The following is a 17,567-nucleotide window of genomic DNA, read 5'->3' on the forward strand; positions in this document are numbered from 1 at the left end:
GCGTTAGTAAACTCTTCAAGTAATACTAAAGTAACCCAAAACCAAAATAAACAGAAGAGTTTTACTTAGCACAATTGCAGCTCTTCAGGAAAGCACATCTTGATTTATTTTTAGGGAGGCAAGAGCAGGGCTAAAATTTCAGCTAGGTAAAGCCAACCATTAACACTCTGTCAATTTATGCCAGCAGAGAACTTGATACCTTATTTTCAAGAACTGAAAAACATCGTGGTCGAGATTTTGAAATAACTAAGGTTTACGATGGTACATTGGCAAGACACCTTTTGTTTTGTTTGCACGTCTGGATAAATATTTTACATGTCAAGCATAGTTATAACACTTTCTAAGAATATTCCATTACATTCTTTCTCATGTGACTAAGAATTCTTTCACAAAAATATTTGCCTAGTGTCATGTTTCAGCCAAATTAGCCAGGAACTGCGGCCATATTTTGTGAAAGTTTAAAAAAGGGAAATACCACTAAGAAAAATACAGAATTAAAAAAGCAGAGACGATGCCTATTTCAACACACATAATGAGGTGTTCGTGCAGAGGAAAGGTGCCCATTTGGGCACTGAATAAGGTCGCTCTTGAAAGTGGAAAGTTCTAAAATTGAAACGCATTCCAGAACAGTCCACTCCAGCTCGTTTTTAATTTGACGAGCAAGCAACGCATCAATATTCTAGTCAAAATTGCAGCTAGCTTTGTGAGCGTTTATCTCAAAGACAACAAGCAAAAGAAAGGCTAGGATTTTAAAAAAAAATTATTTGTTTCAAGGAAGCGGTCTTCAAAGTCTGTCCTTGGGAGGAATATTCTCCTCCGCTGAATAATCCAAGAGATTCACAAATAAATCTGCATATTCCAGTAGTAGAGTTTATGCAAGATTTTAATAAATCCTTAACAAGAAGATAAGTTTTAATGTGAAGTCTGCTAATTAAAGGGTCTATTAACGTACAAAGAAGGTCTCTCTAACCCTAGGATTTCACCTCGATCCCAATCAGATGTGACCAAAACCACGATGTTTTAGAGCTCTTAACAGAGACTGCATGAAATGAGTTTGCTGCTTTCAATCTGGCTGTCATCTAGACCAGACACTTGGAAGAAAGAACCCACCATCACTAAGTGAACCTCTTAGTGGTAAACCTGGACCAAAACTCACACGAGCAGAAGTCTCAGCACCAGTGGGTGAAGGTTTCTTCCAAGTTGTCTCTGGGGCAGCAGGAGGGTGCTGGGATGCTCATGGTCAGGGCTCCAGCTGCTCTGCGGGTAAGTAAAGCCTTTAAGTCTCATGGCTGTCAATCTGGCTGGTCCAAGACCACAGGTTTTGGTTTGAATTGTTATTTTTAATTCAGCTGTGACAGTCTCCTAATTAAAGATGGCACTAAGTCTGCAACGCACAGGGTGAGAGACTGGAGAAGAGTCTATTTCCTGCGTTAATAATAGCTTCATCTCTCAGAAATGCAATAATTCCACTCTACAAGTGGTGAAATGGCATTTCCCATAGTTGTCCACAACACCTTTAAAATGGTCTTGGAATGACTTAGGAGCACAAAGCGAAGATGGATTCAGATGCCGCAGCCATGGCAAATTAACTAGTTTTCTGAAAACAACCCAGAGTTTCAAAACCAGCTTTTAAAAGGAGAGGCTCACCCCATGATCTTGGCAAAGAACATTTTGTAATAGGGACACCTGACAAGACAGGGTACCACTTAAATATAGCACAGCCCTAAATGCACTAAGCTCTCCACAGCTTTCTAATTACCAGTAAACAGAAATCCATTTTCCCCCTTGCTCATCCAACAGGAGGTAACAGGCATAATTAGACTGGTTTCACTTCAGTATCTCGCACAGTACATTCAAAGCCAACCACAGAATCATGGAACGGTTTGGGTTGGAAGGGACCTTGAAGATCATTCAGTTCCAATCCCCCTGCCATGGACAGAAACACCTGCCACTACACCAGGTTGCCCAAAGCCTCATCCAACCTGGCCTTGAACACTTCCAGAGATGGGGCAGCCACAGCTTCTCTGAGAAACCTGTTCCAGTGCCTCAGCACCCTCAGAGGGAAGAATTTCTTCCTTATATCCAACCTAAATCTGCCCTCTTTCAGTTTAAAGCCATCTCAAAACCCAGCTGTTTATCACTGCTCCCCAAGCCTGACCAGCTAAAATGCATGTAAATGCGTTTCCTCGCCATCCCATACGTTCATTTGGGTCTTTCTGAGCGAGCCACACCATACAGCCCTGCGAGGGGACGACCATCTCCAGCCAGGCTGCAAGCAGGGACGCAGAGCTGAGTCACAGCAACCTTTTCATACCACTCAGCAGATGCCAAACCAGCACGTCTGACCACAACCTCACTGGGACGTCTGACAACAGACAGGTTGCTGCTGGGAGCGGGGCAGGCAAACGCTCGGGCCCCATTATGGGATCTGAAATGGGGGGCTGTTCTGGGAAGCCATAAGGAGAAAGCTCCTCTCCCACCTGCTGCTCACACATGCTCAAGAAACGTGCACGATCAATATTTTTCTCCATTAGGGCACCATCCAAATCAATGGCTTTCGATTGTACTGGAAAAGGTTTTAAATTGCTGTGCAGTACAGCTTAACCCAGTGATTGCAGCATTAAGGGTAAAGGCTGAAGCCTGTCTCGTTCAAAAGGACTGAAACATTACCTAATTTACACACTGCAAGAATGGATCTATCTCAGAAACTGTGGATGTGAGCAAAAACTTGAGCTTGAGGCACTTGATTTTAAAACTAAACCATTTCACAAATGTAGCTGAATCATCTGATTTAAAGATCACTGAATAAACTTATGATTTTTCATATTTTCAGCTTGGCCTGTCTGAAAGGAAAAAGAACAAAGGAGATCCTGTAGAAGAAAAAGATTGTGCTCCTACATACTACAGAAACTCCACAGATGTAATAAATCAAATTGTAACAGCAAACCAGCACTTACAGAAACTGAAATAATTGGTTATTTGTTTTCTATTTGTTAGTTGGCCTCCCGAACAACGCTACCAGAAGTAAGGCAAATATTTTGAAAATCTCCAAAGACTCCTTTCCCAACACATGAAGTCAAGTCTTTAAAAACTGTATTTGTAAAAAAGGCCTTTGCCACCATGAACTTCCGTCTCATGGGTCTGTCTCAGTTGCTGACCCCTGACGAGGGGCACTCTTCTCAAACAGCATCACACCACAAGGAGGTCTGCAAGCTCCTGCCGGAACGTTTATGCCAACGGCTTAGGGAACTCATTCATAACCACCAGCTGCTACAGCAGATAACATTCCAGCCAGACAGAACCTTTTCCCTGGCCAGAGATTATGCAACACCGTAATTTTTAATCCACTCACTCAGAGGAGGAAGAAATTAGCTGGCTTTCACATACGCTAAAGCTTCCTTATTCTGTTTTCCTCCGTTATTTGTTGCAGTTATCTGCTAGTTCAAGGTATTAACCACACATGAACTGGAAGAACTGTAAAATCCACCCAGCTCGTTTCCAGTCCTACTAGAAACTGGTGCTGCAGCCGCTACAGCAGAGCGGCTGGGAAGTTTCTCTCTTCCTGCCTTTTCCCTACTCACCTCCTTCATGGACCCTTCACTCCAGTTTCTCCAAGCTATTGGAACAGCCCAAGCGAGAAGCGTAGTCGTTCAAGTCACAAAACAGACACCACTTAGAGAAAAATAATGTCAGCGATTATTCTAACTCAGAAAACCACTAAAGTTGGAGCACATGCTTCATCGAGACAGCTAACAGGACTACAGTGTGACTGTTAGACAGCTAACAGGACATCCTACGGTGGACTCTCAGATTAATTTCAGGAAACGTCACCAGCTGTTGTCCCAGTGGAGCAAGCCACAGGGCTGAGCTCCAAGAAACCCAGCTAGACTTTCTAGACCCAGAATTGTATTTACTGAGGAAATCTTTCTTTTATTAAATACGGCCTATTTTTGCCTGCCTAATCTGTCTTTCAGAACTATGTTGCCAAAACTTTCCCCCCAAGAAGCATGACCAGGCAGCAGCAATCACTAATTATTACTCAGTTTCTTATTGCTGTCACGAGAGCCGGCTGCCTCCGGACTTGCACGTTCTCGCGCCGCTCCATTGTGACAAGCACTAGACACAAGGTTCAGTTCTGCTGGTTTTATGGTGCCAACCTTCACTTCCTTTTAAAACTCTCTGATTTGATGGGCTAAACTACCACATCTCAACACACAGGGCAGATGTAGCACTATTATTGAGAGAGCTAACTGGTACCTGGATTCATTTCCCTGTTTTTGTAATACAGGCTTCTGCCACTGAAAGTATGACTAATAAATTTTAATCCATATTATTTGTCCACAAATTCCAAAGGCAGACTTGACACAAAGCTGTGCTCTCATTTATCTTTATTTGATTTTTTCTCACTTTTACCGCCCCCCCCATCCCCTCCCCCTTTCTTTTAGCTATTTTAGTATTGGCTCCCAGGCAGTTTTTTTATTCTCCCACTAAATTGTTGACTACTCCTCTAGTTGCTCTGACAGTGGGATACATATGACCTGTTCCAATGTACAGTTCACAAGGCTATTACTGTATTTGTGTGTTCAGCAGCAAAACCAATGCAATGACTGAACATTCCCACACTCAGGAGCAATCGGTGGATTAACATCATTTTTAATAGCTGCACATAACACATTTGAGGTTGTTCTGGGGGCAAAAGCCAGAGAAAAAGTAATCCTGGCCATTGCAGACGAAATTACTGAATGTTGAACCTCAGTGACTACAGCCCATGGTCAAAGCCCCTTTTAAGACTAACGGTTATTGATCTGACTTCTCAATTTCAGGCCTGTGCTCGCAAAACAGCTGCCCTTCAGAAGTCCTAGCCCTCTTTTGTGTTCTGACAAGCAGAGCCAAAAACCACCCAGGCCAACACACAGTCTCTGCTCAGGTGAGAGCACACATCGTGACCACAAATTAAAATGTGAACAAGGCACAGGAGGAGAAACTGCCATGAAAGCTGAGGAAATGAGACACAGCCAAGGCAAGTCCCAGGCCATCAGTTACTTACAGCACCCATAATTATTTCTCTGCAACAGACTCCTGAAACACCCATGTGAAAGCCCATTTCACCCAGCCACGTTCTGTCACCAGTCTGCTGCAGAGGAATTCCAGCCACCAGTTCCATGGGTACAAGCTAACAAAGTCTTGACACAAAAAGTCTCCCCACTACTTCTAGACCTGAGATGAAAGGACACATTCCTCATCTCTGGCTTCCTGGTATAACCCCCTTCTCTGGAAAGCTGGACATCCTTTGACTCCCCCAACCCGTTGCTCCTTGGCCCTCCCTCCCACCACACACAGACACATCCCAGGGCTCCATCTCAGCTGGGAGCTGCCCGAGCCTCCCTGGAGAACACGTGGCAGCAAAATCAGAACATCAGGCTCCGCAGTGGAGATCAGCCACAAGCCATTCCCAGCTCAGAAAGCTGCAGTTTTGACATTTGCTCTGCTAATCTGCCTTCCTCCGTGCTGCAGGGAGGACAGAGTCCCTCTGTAGGTCCCCCTCACACAGCTGCAGGTGCCTGCCTTTTCCCCGGATAAAGCAGAGCTGCATGGGGCATATTTAGAATCATGGAATGGTTTGGGTTGGAAGGGACCTCAAAGATCATCCAGTTCCAATCCCCCTGCCATGGGCAGGGACACCTGCCACTACATCAGGTTGCTCAAAGCCTCATCCAACCTGGCCTTGAACACTTCCAGGCATGAGGCAGCCACAACTTCTCTGGGCAGCCTGCTCCAGTGCCTCACCACCCTCAGAGGGAAGAATTTCTTCCTTAGATCTCATCAAAATCTGCCCTCTTTCAGTTTAAATCCATTGCCCCGTGTCCTGTCACTACACACTCTTGTAAAAAGCCCCTCTCCAGCTTTTCTGTAGCCCCTTTGGGCACTGGAAGGTGCTGGAAGGTCTCCCCAGAGCCTTCTCTTCTCCAGGCTGAACAGCCCCAACTCTCTCAGCATGTCTCCAGAGCAGAGGTGCTCCAGCCCTCGCATCATCTCTGTGGCCTCCTCTGGACCCATTCCAGCAGCTCCATGTCCTTCTTGTGTTGGGAGAAGCACTCCCTATTCACCCTGGAGCACAGGGCGTTGGATTCATCTCATCTGAGCTGCCTAGATCACAAGTTGCAACTTCTCTATACGACCACTAGTAAGAAATAAGCACTGGAAGGCACTTCAGCTCTTCAGAAATAAGATGGAATCAGTCTGGGTTACAGGACAGAAGCTGAAATTTGGGAATTTTTCAAAACTGAGAGGCTGTTCAATAGACAGCAATTCACATGGCAAGGCCATCCAAAAGCCTGGGTCCCAAAATTGTACTAACCTTGGCAAAAGATGGTCCACAAGCTCTAGCCGACTGCCACGTTGGAATCAGAGGGGATGCTGGGATCAGAAACTTGAAATCAGAAGGGCTTTTGCCAGCAGTCTGGTCAAGTCCCCCCAAAAGACAGATAATTCAATCACGTTGCTTCGACAGAAAATGCTAATTTTACCAAATTGGTAATTTCTGAGCTCATCATTAGCTCTGGTTATGATATTTACGAATAAAGTGGAAGAAAAAATGGTGGTGGCTCCCCATCCCTTTACATTTCCCCCCAGAAAAGCATCTATGATGCTCCTTGTCCACATGGGTGCTAAATTAGCCAGTAACGAACTGATCCTCTAGCTAAGTTTACTTTCTATTTAGCAATTCATTTAAAAATCAGCTCCTTTAGACAGCTGAAGTGGCTCTATCAGCAGACACCAATTCAGTATTTTTCCTGTGAAGAAAGAGCTCATTATCCACACGCTCCTCTGGGATCTCTAAGCAGAATGCAGCAGTCCCAGAGTCCATTCCCAAGCTAAAGTTTTAGGGAGGCTCACTTGGCATTTATTAAACAGGATTTCACTTTCTAATAGGAGGAAGAGTTTCTAACACCAGCTTTGGCAAGAACACGTAACTAAGAGAGACTACACAGGTACATGCTGTTTCAGGTAGCTCTGCAGGTCTCCTTTCACAAGTCACTTGGCTGCTGAGTTGGCCTGTCGTCATGCAGTGACTTTCATAAAAGGACTGCAACTTGGTGATTCAGTTATTAATACAATCAATAATTGACTTGGCCAATATTCCTTTATGATCACAGCTTTTGGCAAAAGGGGACCAAGGTGGTGTTCATTGCTACATAACACTGAAGTCTTAGAGCAAATTCATTACAAAGGGTGAAGTATTGTTTACCGTTCTCTACACTCAAATTTTCTACTTATGTGTTTTCACGTATTTATAGTGGAGTTAATAGCATTACTTTTAATATTATGCTCTGCTTCCTTTGACTACGCTGCTATAGTGTGAACTAAACACTTGGCTGTCTGTCATGGGCACATGGAACAAGTTCAAGACAAGTTCAAGTGACAAACACATCCCAGCATGGCCCAAACATTGTGCTGAAAGCATCAACTAACAAAGCCAGATGTGACTCTCACTCGTCATAACCTGTAAAGGCAGATTGAATTGCCACACACAAAAAAATGTTAAAATATCCTGACCAGAAAACTCAAAGCAGGTGGTTATGAAACCTCTTGGATTCTGAGGAGGCAAGACTGAACATGCCAAGATAGGAAGGCACAGCAAAAAGACTCAGGTAAGATCAGATTTATGATCAAATCAGAGGGTTTCTCAGTTCTGGTAGTTAAAAATACTTTGGGGAAGGAAACAAAGATTACTGCTGCGTATAGCTCAGGTAAAGCTACCTCTGGAGCATGGAAAAAAAAAGTGTAACTGAGTAATTTTATACCAGACACATCCAACAAACTTGGTCACACTCCCGTGGATCTTAGATGGTGAGCTTCTGTTAGCACGACTATGACCAGTGATGAGGCTTCCTATTTTTGAGGCTCTAGAATGACTACCTTGCCTTCCACTCAAAGAACTGTCACAAAACCTTTCCAGAAAAAAAAAGCAACAAACCCAACAAAACTCAAAAAAAAACCCCAACCAACCACTTTCCCTGCCTGTAGGTACAGGCAACCTACGTCAAACAGCTCAAATGTCTTTGCTAAAACTTGTTTCTCATCACTGTTGAGAAGTATCTAAATAACTGTTTTGGTCCTTTTGATGACAATGTCTTCCAGGTAGACACCTGCAGCTTGCGTGGGCCCACTGAAGTCCACTCAACTTCACACAGAATAACTACAAAACAGAAAGCTCCCAAAAAATAAAACTATGTGATGAAATCCTACCAGAAAGATTACTCTTTTAAAGCCAAAATCAAACAGAAGACGACTCCTCTTCAACAGTAGCTGCAAAAGACAGTACTAAAAAAGATCGAAAAGCATTTTGTGTGCTGCAAATAAGCCTATCCTGAGACAAATACCAATCCAGCTAACTCAGCACACACCTATTTCCATGAGAGCACAACTTCAACCTGTTCTTAATTGCTTTAAGATAAACCGAAATAAGCTGGACACAGCCTTCTGCACAGGTTTCACTCAAGATTTGTCTACATAAACTGCTCCATTTCAATCATAAAATCAGATTACAGAAGACTCTCTAATGTGGATGTTATTATAGAAAATAAAGACAACTGCACCAGTATAAACAACCGTTGTCCAGGCTGCTTTGCAAAAGGGCTTTTTTTTTTTTCCAGTGACATAAGTATATACAGGTTGTAAACAGTATCAGTCTATTTATTTTAGTAAAAGCTAACTGTTTCCCTAAACAAAATTGCTCCACGGTAATAAAGCCATACGTAAATCCAGTCTGAAGAATAATGACTAACTCTTTACAAGAAGCTTTGCTTACAGACTAACCCACAGTTTTTGAGCCCAGTAATTCCCAGTTTTCCTGCTTACAACACTGAAAATGCTTCTATGAACCCAGGCAGAAGTGTTTGTAACCCTTAAATCCAGGTGGCTGTCAGCAGTGCAGACTCACAGTCCCAGCACTGGGGTAAACAAAGACACACCTCAGAAGGGAAAGCTGTGTCTCTCCAGGGATTCCCAGACTCAATCTCCTGCCGATTAACAGCTCGTGATGGCTGCTAACGCCGGCAGGAGGGATTGCGACTCTGTGGCGAGGATAAGGCAGGCACAGAGAGCACAGGTGAATTTTCTGCTTTAAAGCCCTAACCTACTGCTATAACAGGATTTAGGGTTGCAGCGACCCTGGCAAAGTACCCTCCCTACAGAGGTGTGTTCTCAGCCTCCCAGGTTTATGCCCAAGATTGTTACCATTATTACTACCCCTTCCCTGAAAAGCCTCAGGTCACCGAGAAGGCAGAACAGAAAGAGGAGGATCAGAGACGGGGAAAGTCACAACACAAAAAGGTGCAGAGCAGAGGCAGGCTGAGGTCTCACCTAATGCACCCGTTTAGGGAAAAAACCCTCAGAAACTGCTGCTCCTTTTCAAAGCACAGCGAGACCAGAAAGGAGGGACGAAAGGGAAGGTAGACTCAAGCCTAAAAACACCCATAAAAGAATAATAACACACCATCCTACAACCCCAGAACACGTGCAGGAGGGCAGCGTTACCAACCAGCACCCTGAGAGGAGGATGTTTCCTGCTCCGGGGGTGGTGGCCACGAGTAGCAGCCTCACCAAAGGGCACTGGGCACAGCCCAGGCCCGGAGGCCTCCGACACAGTAGAGGGAAAGGGGTAACATGTCGGAGATGCAGGGACGCAGCACCAACCCCAGGGAGAGCAGTTCCAGCCCCCTGCCGAACGCGGACAGAGCGCAGGACAGGCCTCCAAGGCCTCCTCTCCACGGGAACATGGGGCCAGGGCAGGTATCCCCAGCCCTGCAGACGGCCCACCGTCAGTGCGCACGGAGGAGTCCCCTCAGAGGAAGAACACCCCCGGAGGAAGGGCAGCCCCCGGCCCCACAGGCCCCTCCAAAGCCCACAGCGAACAAAGGAGCCCACTGCGACCCCGCAGACATCCCCTCGGCCTCACACACATCCTCCTCGACGCCCACGGGGTACACGAAAGGCCCCCCCGAACCCTGAGCACCCCTTTCCCCTCAGCACCCCGCGTACGACGGGCGCCCCCAGGCCCAGCAGCCGCCTTCAAAGCGGAGAGGCCCGGGAAGGCCCCTAACGCCCCCTACGGCTTTAGAGGGCCCCCACAGACCCCCCCCAAGCCCCGCGGAGGGCCGGGAAAGGCCCCACAGGCCGTGGCCGGCCCCACGGAGGGCACGGGAGGGCGGCCGGTCCCCCCCCCCCCCGCTTTAGGCCTCACTCACCGCGTCCCGCCGGAGCCGCTCCCTCAGGCGGGCGGAGGGCGGGAACCTGCGGCTAAGCCCCGCCCCGCCCCCGCCGCTACCCGATTGGCCCCGCGCTCAGGGCGGGCTGGCCAATGGGGAGCGAGGGAATAGAGGGCGTGGGAGGGGGTGGGGGCGGGGCTACGGGGGCGGGGCTACGGGTGCGCGCGGCTACGGGTGCGCGTGCCCACGGGTGCGCGTTCCCACGGGTGCGCGTGCTTCGCCGCGCGTCTCCCGGTGCTCCCGGGGCGGTGCGCATCCTCCCCTGCCCCCCGCGTTCTCCGGGCCCCTCCCGCAGCTGAGTTGTCCCGTCCCGGCCGTGCCCGGTGAGGAAAAGGTTGAAAAGCAAATATTCGAGCTGCCCTTCCTCCCTCCGGTGTGTCCCGGGACCCCTCTGTCCTCCGGCAGCGCGTCCGCCGCCGTGGCGGAGAACAAGACCCCCGCGATGACAGGGACCCCCGGGCCGGCTGGCGCCACCGGCGCGGTCCCTATCCCCCGGCCGGAGGCGGCGGCCGTGCCGGGGGGAAGCGGGGCCACGGCCCGGGGGAGGGCACGGCGGGACACGGCCCCGGGCGCTGCCCCCCGCTGCTCTCCTGCGTCCCGGAGCTCCGGCTCGTTTCGATTTCGTTTCCCGGAAGGATCGCGCCGAAGCCGCAGCGGCCGCAGGGACGGGACCCGCCCGCGCCGGGCACGGGGGCAGCGCCGAGCGGCCACGCACCGCCACCGGGGATGCAGGTAAGAGCCGCCCGCCCCCAGCCCCGTCCCATCCCGCCCCCGGTTTCCCACTCCCCAGTTAGGGGCTGAGAATTGATGCCTTTTAACGGAGCGCGGGGCAGCCGGGGGGATCCGTCCCCCCGGTGCGGGACTGAGCTGAAAGCTGCGCTCGCACATCTTGGGGTTCGTTTTCACCCCCCTTTCCCACTCAAACCCCTCCAAGGACAATATTTCCTTTGGAAGCAAGGAATCGCCATCGCAGAAACATGTAAAATCAGCTGAGTGGGGAAAAAAAAAAAAAAGCAAGAGCATAAAATCCGTACAAAGTAATAAAAATTAAGAGTGCGTCGCCTATGCCCTAGAAATCTTCAGGAGCAAGAAAAATATCACACGTTTGGTCTGGTTTTACTGTAAATCTCGTTGTAAGAGAGAGTCACACCAATGGGAGAAATGTAAAACACCTTTTAGAGGAGTTCTAAACAAAATACACCACTAACTTCTTTCACTTTTATTTTTCCTGTAGCTTATTGCTTAGAATGAATCCGAAACGCAGTTTGCGTTGCTCTCAAGCCTGTTCAGAATTTATACTGGAGTTTCTCTGGTTTTCTCTCTCACAATGCCACACAGCTGCTTGTTTTGCTAAAACCAACAGCCCTGGGACAGCCAGCGACCATTAAACACCAGTAGCAGACAAATCGGTAACACTCATCCTCCTGGTGAGGAAAACCCCACCACTCATCACCAAACTGCTGCCTTTCTCCCACTGTAACTTCCTTGGATCACAGGGAAGCATTTTCCTGGGGAGGGATGGAGCACTTTGCTCCTGTCTCCTGTGCTCCCAGTTTTTGGAGATGCCAGCTTTGCATTTAAGACGTGGCCAACCACCATCTGCTGGGGCTGTATACACTGTGATTTTCTCCACTCCTGATTTTCTGGGGGGCTCAGCTCCTCAACCCCCCCATGCAGTCAAGAAACACTGGCTGCTCTAACCCCTTCCAAATATCTGCCCAATGGTGTATGGAAGCACCCAGAGCTGGCAACCGCTTTGGAAAATACTATTTGGAGGCAAAATATTTAATTTTCCAGAGAATGAAGCTGAGAAATTGCTGGAATTCACCATAATAGAGTCTTAAGGGGAATCATTATCTGCTTGGCTGCCAGTAATGTTTCAAGATCTGGATGGGGCTGAAAGCAGGAGCTGAGCTCACTTCTGGCTCACGCTCTGGGTGAAGGCCCAGAGGCAGAGCAGGGGCGATGCTGACCCCCCACCCCCAGCCTGGCAGAGGTGCTGGGGCTGCCTCTCCTCCCAGCACTGACCATCTCACCCATGGGGGAGGCTGGAGAGGGTCCTTAACAAGCAACTGAGACGGAGGAGTAGATCTTGAGGGGCTGGGACTGAATGGCAGGAGAGCAAGATGAGAGGACATCTCTCTAAACCCTGGCATGGTTATTTCTACTTGTGTCCAAACAATCACTAGGCAAAAAGTTAGAGATCTCTTCATACAGTGTTTTTAAGACAAAAATCTAAGCTCTATTGCCGGCTGTATTTTCACAACTTTAAAGAACTGAAGTACTATCCTAAAACCCTGGACATCTGACAAGCATTTGAGGATCCTGTAGGAAGCAGGAGCCAGCACGGGCACTGCAGACTCTGCAATCTTAGCTCCATCTTCTACTCCCCTGCAGCCGTGGGGCAGTGGGGATGGCTAAACCTCATCTAGAGCCTGGATGAGGGCAGGTGCCTCTGCTAAAGAGCAGAGCTGGAGAAAGAGAAGGGAATCTCTGGCTACTAACACTGTTCTGGGCAACCAGAGATTCATCCTGGGGCTGGTGAAGGACCTAGAGTCAGTGTGGAAGAGCCTCAGACAGCAGCACATCATGAAAAACCAGTTAGAAACTGTTTAAGCAGTGTTTACTGCGGTGGAGGCTTCTCCAAGGCAAAGGCAGGACCAGAGCTGGGAATTTCCCCCCACTGATGCATTTGATCTCATTTCCCCAGGGTAAAGTGGCAGTCAGCTCTTCCAGCCCCATGGTCACAGCTTCGTTACCAGCTCTGTCCCAGGCCAGACACACATCCATCGGCGAGGAGGAGATCTTCAAGCTTCCAGGCAGGCTGAGTGAGTAGCTGTTGAGCAGGTCAACACCGCCTAAAGGGTGGGACATGGTGGGTATGGTCATGGTGTCCCACCCAAGGACCATTCCCTGCTCTCAAGGGGGCCAAGACTGACCAGTCCTCAGGGTTCATTTTCTCTTTGGGGTGTTCCAACCTGTGAGTACTTAATATAGAGGGAAAGTTTGGTTTGGTGACAGAGAAGACCAGAGTCCCACCCTGCCCCTCAGCAGTTTTGAAGATGGAGACTGAGTTGTTTCAGAGGCTGCCCCTGGTTTCAGGAATCCAGCCCTCGCTGTGGAGCAAGGACGACGTGATCCACTGGCTCAGATGGGCTGAGAAAGAGTATTCCCTTCGGCAAACGGACAAAAGCAAGTTTGAAATGAACGGCAAAGCCCTGTGCATCCTCACCAAGGATGACTTCAGACACCGAGCTCCGAGCTCAGGTTAGACCAAGTGCAAGGGTGTTTCTGAGGACCATCCAGGTACAGCACAAGCTGTGGTCTGCTGAGAGGGGCTGGATGGGTCCCAGCAGACCAGGCTTTAGCCCTACCTGGCCAGTTGGGTCCTGGAGACAAGGATGAGTTTCTTTCTTCCTTTAGTCCGTCTGGACTGCAAATGCTTTGGGATGGGGAATAACCTCTTACTCTGTAGCACAGAAATATAAGCAACAACATCAATGGAGAGAATCTCTACTGTAGTAAAAAACCATCTGAGCAGACTTTTATTCCTTATAGGTGATGTGTTATATGAAATACTTCAATACATTAAGACTCAAAGAAGAGCTCTGGTGTGCAGCCCTCTGCTGAACTCACCCTTCAGGGAGGCCAGCAGCATAGAGGAAGGTATGATGGAGGATGGCAGCTGTCCATCAAGCTGTCCCACCCTCAGCTACAGTGGGTTGCGCACATCTGGGGCTTGAAGCTCAGCCAGCTGAACCCATCCCACAGTACCTCAGCCAGCTGAACCCATCCCACAGTACCTCAGCCAGGCAAGCAGGACAGTCCTGGAGACAGCAGCCAAGTGCAACAAAGTCCAGGTTCATCAAAGAAGCTTGTGGTGATGAAGCAGGTCTGGTCAGAATCAGGTCTAGGGATCACCAGGTGGGTCCATGGTAGCCAAGCAAGGCTATGGCTTTACTAAGAAGTCTACCTGCAAGTTGAGATCTGGATCAGGGCAGGGGTTAATAGCCAGGTAGAGGCATGGCCATGACTGCAGACCAGTCCTCCTGTAGCATAGCTTAGAAAGGATTTGGGGTCAGGACTGAGTTAAATAGAGCTCCTGGGGCAATGGGTGGGGAAAGGCGCCAGGTGAAGCTGGTCAGGGCCAGTGAGGCTCATTAGTGCTCTTTGTGGGGCCTAGGTAGGAATTAGTGTGGGGATAGGTTTGTATTGGTGGTTGGCTTTGCATTGAGGTGGATCTGGGTGTGCTTTCCTGATCTCTTTTACTTGCTTAGGTGATGAACACCTTAAGCCCCCATAATGGTTTACAAGAGAGTGTCTATACTCTGGTACATTCTCCTATTCTAGCTCTTCTGCATCTGATGCTACTTGGCATCTCCTCTAGTTCCCTTGGACCTTCTGCTGCTCCTGCCTGGGTTGTCCTCAGCACCTGCTTTCTCTGCCTGGGCTGGTGCTAGGCTGATAACCAACCTGGGTGGTCCCTCCCCACCTGTGTCAGGGCTTTGGAGGATCTCCTGGGACTTGATGTATTGCACCGTAGGGTTTGTTTTTTGTTTTTCAGGAGCAGACTGTAGTGCCAAGGCTGCCCCAGTTGCTGTTTCCTCCTGCCTGGGTTGTGCAGAACAGCCTGTGTCCTGCAGCCACACGGTGCCCCTGAACCTCTCCCATCACAGCTTGGAGGGCAGCTGCAGGGCAGATGCCATCTGCTCTTTTCCTACAGCCCCGTTGGCCCCAGTGGATGGGAAAATTGCAGGTAAATAGGAATTTACATCCTGATTCCTTGGGGAAATGAGATTGTTCTTGGCCCTGTCTGCCCATCTGTTCCCCTTCAATGTATTCCACGGATCAGTGCGTGCATCCCTGTCTCAGTTTCCCCACTTGAAAGATTGTACTTCCCGCTAGAGTTTTGAGGTCTAGCAATCAAAGTGCTGAGCACGAGCTCTGGGTTCTTCTTATCTTTATTATCACTGCTGACATGTGCAGCGCTGTTGCTGACCGACCCTCGCTGGGGCGTGGGTGCCTTAGTGGGAGCTCTGTGACTGTTTATTCTCCCCTGACGCTCAGACTGCAGGTTGCTGTGGGATTATGTGTACCAGCTCCTTTCCGACAGCCGCTACGAGCCCTACATCAAGTGGGAAGACAAGGAAGCCAAAGTCTTCCGGGTCGTTAACCCGAACGGACTTGCCCAGCTCTGGGGCAACCACAAGGTAAATGCAGCTGAGAACAAATTTGTCCTTCCTGGGCTTCTGCATGTTGCCTTCATGGCTTTCTCCTCGCCTGAAAAGCAAACCATGATGGATGTGGACCCAGAAGCAAGTCTTGCTTACAGACCCACGCTGCAGCCTGCAATGCCCAAGAACCACCTCGAATGTCCCACATGTGGTCCTGCTGCAGACAGACCCAAACCAGGTGTTGGTGCTTGCTTTTATTCAATGTCCTCCCCCTCTGTTTCTTTTCTCCTTCCAGAACCGGATGAACATGACATACGAGAAGATGTCACGAGCGCTCAGACATTACTACAAACTCAACATCATCAAAAAGGAGCCAGGGCAGAAGCTGTTGTTCAGGTGAGATGAAGCAGATCAGAGAAATGAGCTGCCTGGGGCAGTGCAGATGGGGCACAAGAAGGCGATGAGCTCCAGACGTTGGCAGCTGCTTTATCCAGCAAGATCCTCCCCTGCAAATGCAAGACCCCAGTGGGTTTGTGTCCAGGCTCCTCCTGCAAGCTGGGAGCTGGGACACCCAGGCTCTGGGTCCCATCAGATGCATTTTCTAGGGCTGTGGGTCAGCAGCCTGCCCCAGGGCCGGCATCCATCCAGCTGGTGCTGGAGGAGATGCCCCTGAGCCCACCCAAGCTGGACAGATCCCTCCTGTTCCCCAGTGACACCAGGTCTGGTGTCCACCTCCAGAGGACAGGGTGGAAGTAAGTCAGGAGCCTCCTGTTTTCAGTGCTGGCTGCTTCCCCGGGGCTAGTTTGGACTTAAAATACCAGCTCTGGGATGACAAGTGCTGAGCTTTGTAACACCAGGCTTGGTGCATCCTGGGTGCAAAGTAAGAACTGGGATCCTCAGCAAAGCCCAGAGATGGCAGATATCCTCTGGTGAGCTCCAGAGCTCAGCTGATGAGGGCAAGGGCTCCAGCATTTACAGCCTGGTTTGGGGCTGGGTTTGGCCATGCCCTTAAAGCTGTTTAAAAATGTATTGCAGGTTTTTGAAAACTCCTGGGGAGATCATCCATGAGAAATCCAGCAAACTGGAGCAGCTGGAGAACGAGGACCATGAAGATTTGAAAGAAGACCCGCTGGAAGTTTCACCGTAAGGAATCTTTGAAGGTGCAGGGCATCGCAGACAGATTTGTGCTCCGCTGGGAAGTGCTGGCGTCTCTTGCATCTCCTAGACAGAAGGCCACAGGGCTGATCTTGAATTTCAAAACCTGCCTTGAGCCGAAGCTGTGACATCTCTGGGGCTTCATTAGCAAAACACACCCAGAAACTGTCCCCCAGCCCCGAAAGCACAAGTGAACGTGTGGGCTGGTCTTCTGCTCGCTTCTCTTCTGCCCTCTGGGAGGGAATGTGATGGTTTTGCTCTGTGAAGTTTGAACGCTTCTCTTCAACTTTCAGACTTGCTGGTAAAGACCGTTCCATTTTACAGCAGGGTGTGCCAAGCAGGCAGCACCGGGGCACGTGCCCCGGGTCAAACATCTCCCCAAGGGCTTTTGCAGAGAGCAGCAGCCCTGAGCGTGGCCACGCCACTCTGGATCCGAACCGTTCCCCAGTCGAGAACAGGCTCGCGTCGCAGACACCCTGGCATCTCACTGTCTCCTGGGGGGTTGCTCCCATCATCAAGGGGGGGAATGTCCTGAAATATCTGCCAGGATCCAGCTTGGCTGGAAGATGCCCTAAGCTGAGTCTCGTTTGAAGTCCTTTCCCGCCATGTACTGCTTTGCGTAATTAGCTGACTAAATGTGGGAAGAAACGAAGCCAGTAATGAGTATGAGCTCACTTGTTGGGCACGTGGTTATTCACTCGGAGTCCCAGGCGGGAATACCTGCGACCCCGGGTGCTATTAGTGACCCGGAAGGAATAACGTGTCTGTGTGTGTGGTTTTTAAATCCAAAAATATCCACTAATGTTTTCAGATGGCTTTTCATTGAGGAAATAAAATCCTGCGACCGTGTACACTTGAAAACCCCACTTCTTGCTGGTTGAAAGTCTGAAACTGGGAAATCCAAGCCTTCCTCATGTAAAACCAGCTCATGTGGGCACCCAGATCTTGTCCCCGAGCTCAGCAGCCC

General features: G+C 49.3%; 2 protein-coding genes across 5 annotated transcripts in view; one reads left to right on the forward strand and one right to left on the reverse strand.

Annotated features, from left to right (window-relative positions):
• The window catches only part of KCTD20 (potassium channel tetramerization domain containing 20), a 29,258-nt gene extending 18,973 nt beyond the window's left edge, over positions 1 to 10,285 (reverse strand). The window contains exon 1 of one of the 4 annotated variants that reach the window (XM_086627111.1): positions 10,251 to 10,285. The gene's annotated coding sequence lies outside the window, so the exon portion shown is untranslated. The other 3 variants (XM_086627115.1, XM_086627109.1, XM_086627112.1) reach the window with 3 other exon arrangements.
• Positions 10,286 to 10,974: 689 nt separating this feature from the next.
• Positions 10,975 to 16,602, forward strand: ETV7 (ETS variant transcription factor 7). Its single transcript, XM_086627316.1, has 8 exons — positions 10,975 to 11,003; positions 12,982 to 13,099; positions 13,374 to 13,538; positions 13,830 to 13,937; positions 14,836 to 15,027; positions 15,339 to 15,481; positions 15,741 to 15,841; positions 16,481 to 16,602. The coding sequence occupies exons 1-8, from the start codon at positions 10,998 to 11,000 to the stop codon at positions 16,590 to 16,592; spliced, it is 945 nt and encodes a 314-aa protein (XP_086483442.1). The 5' UTR covers positions 10,975 to 10,997; the 3' UTR covers positions 16,593 to 16,602.
• Positions 16,603 to 17,567: the final 965 nt, after the last annotated feature.

Source organism: Tauraco erythrolophus, chromosome 27, assembly GCF_009769465.1.
Source record: "Tauraco erythrolophus isolate bTauEry1 chromosome 27, bTauEry1.pri, whole genome shotgun sequence".
Lineage (NCBI taxonomy): Eukaryota > Metazoa > Chordata > Aves > Musophagiformes > Musophagidae > Tauraco > Tauraco erythrolophus.

Bases quoted from the DNA above. Each gene is read 5' to 3' on its own strand.
- ETV7 (XM_086627316.1), top strand. The intron at 13,539-13,829 runs GTTAGACCAAGT...TATTCCTTATAG, and splicing joins ACACCGAGCTCCGAGCTCAG to GTGATGTGTTATATGAAATA. The intron at 15,842-16,480 runs GTGAGATGAAGC...AATGTATTGCAG, and splicing joins GGGCAGAAGCTGTTGTTCAG to GTTTTTGAAAACTCCTGGGG.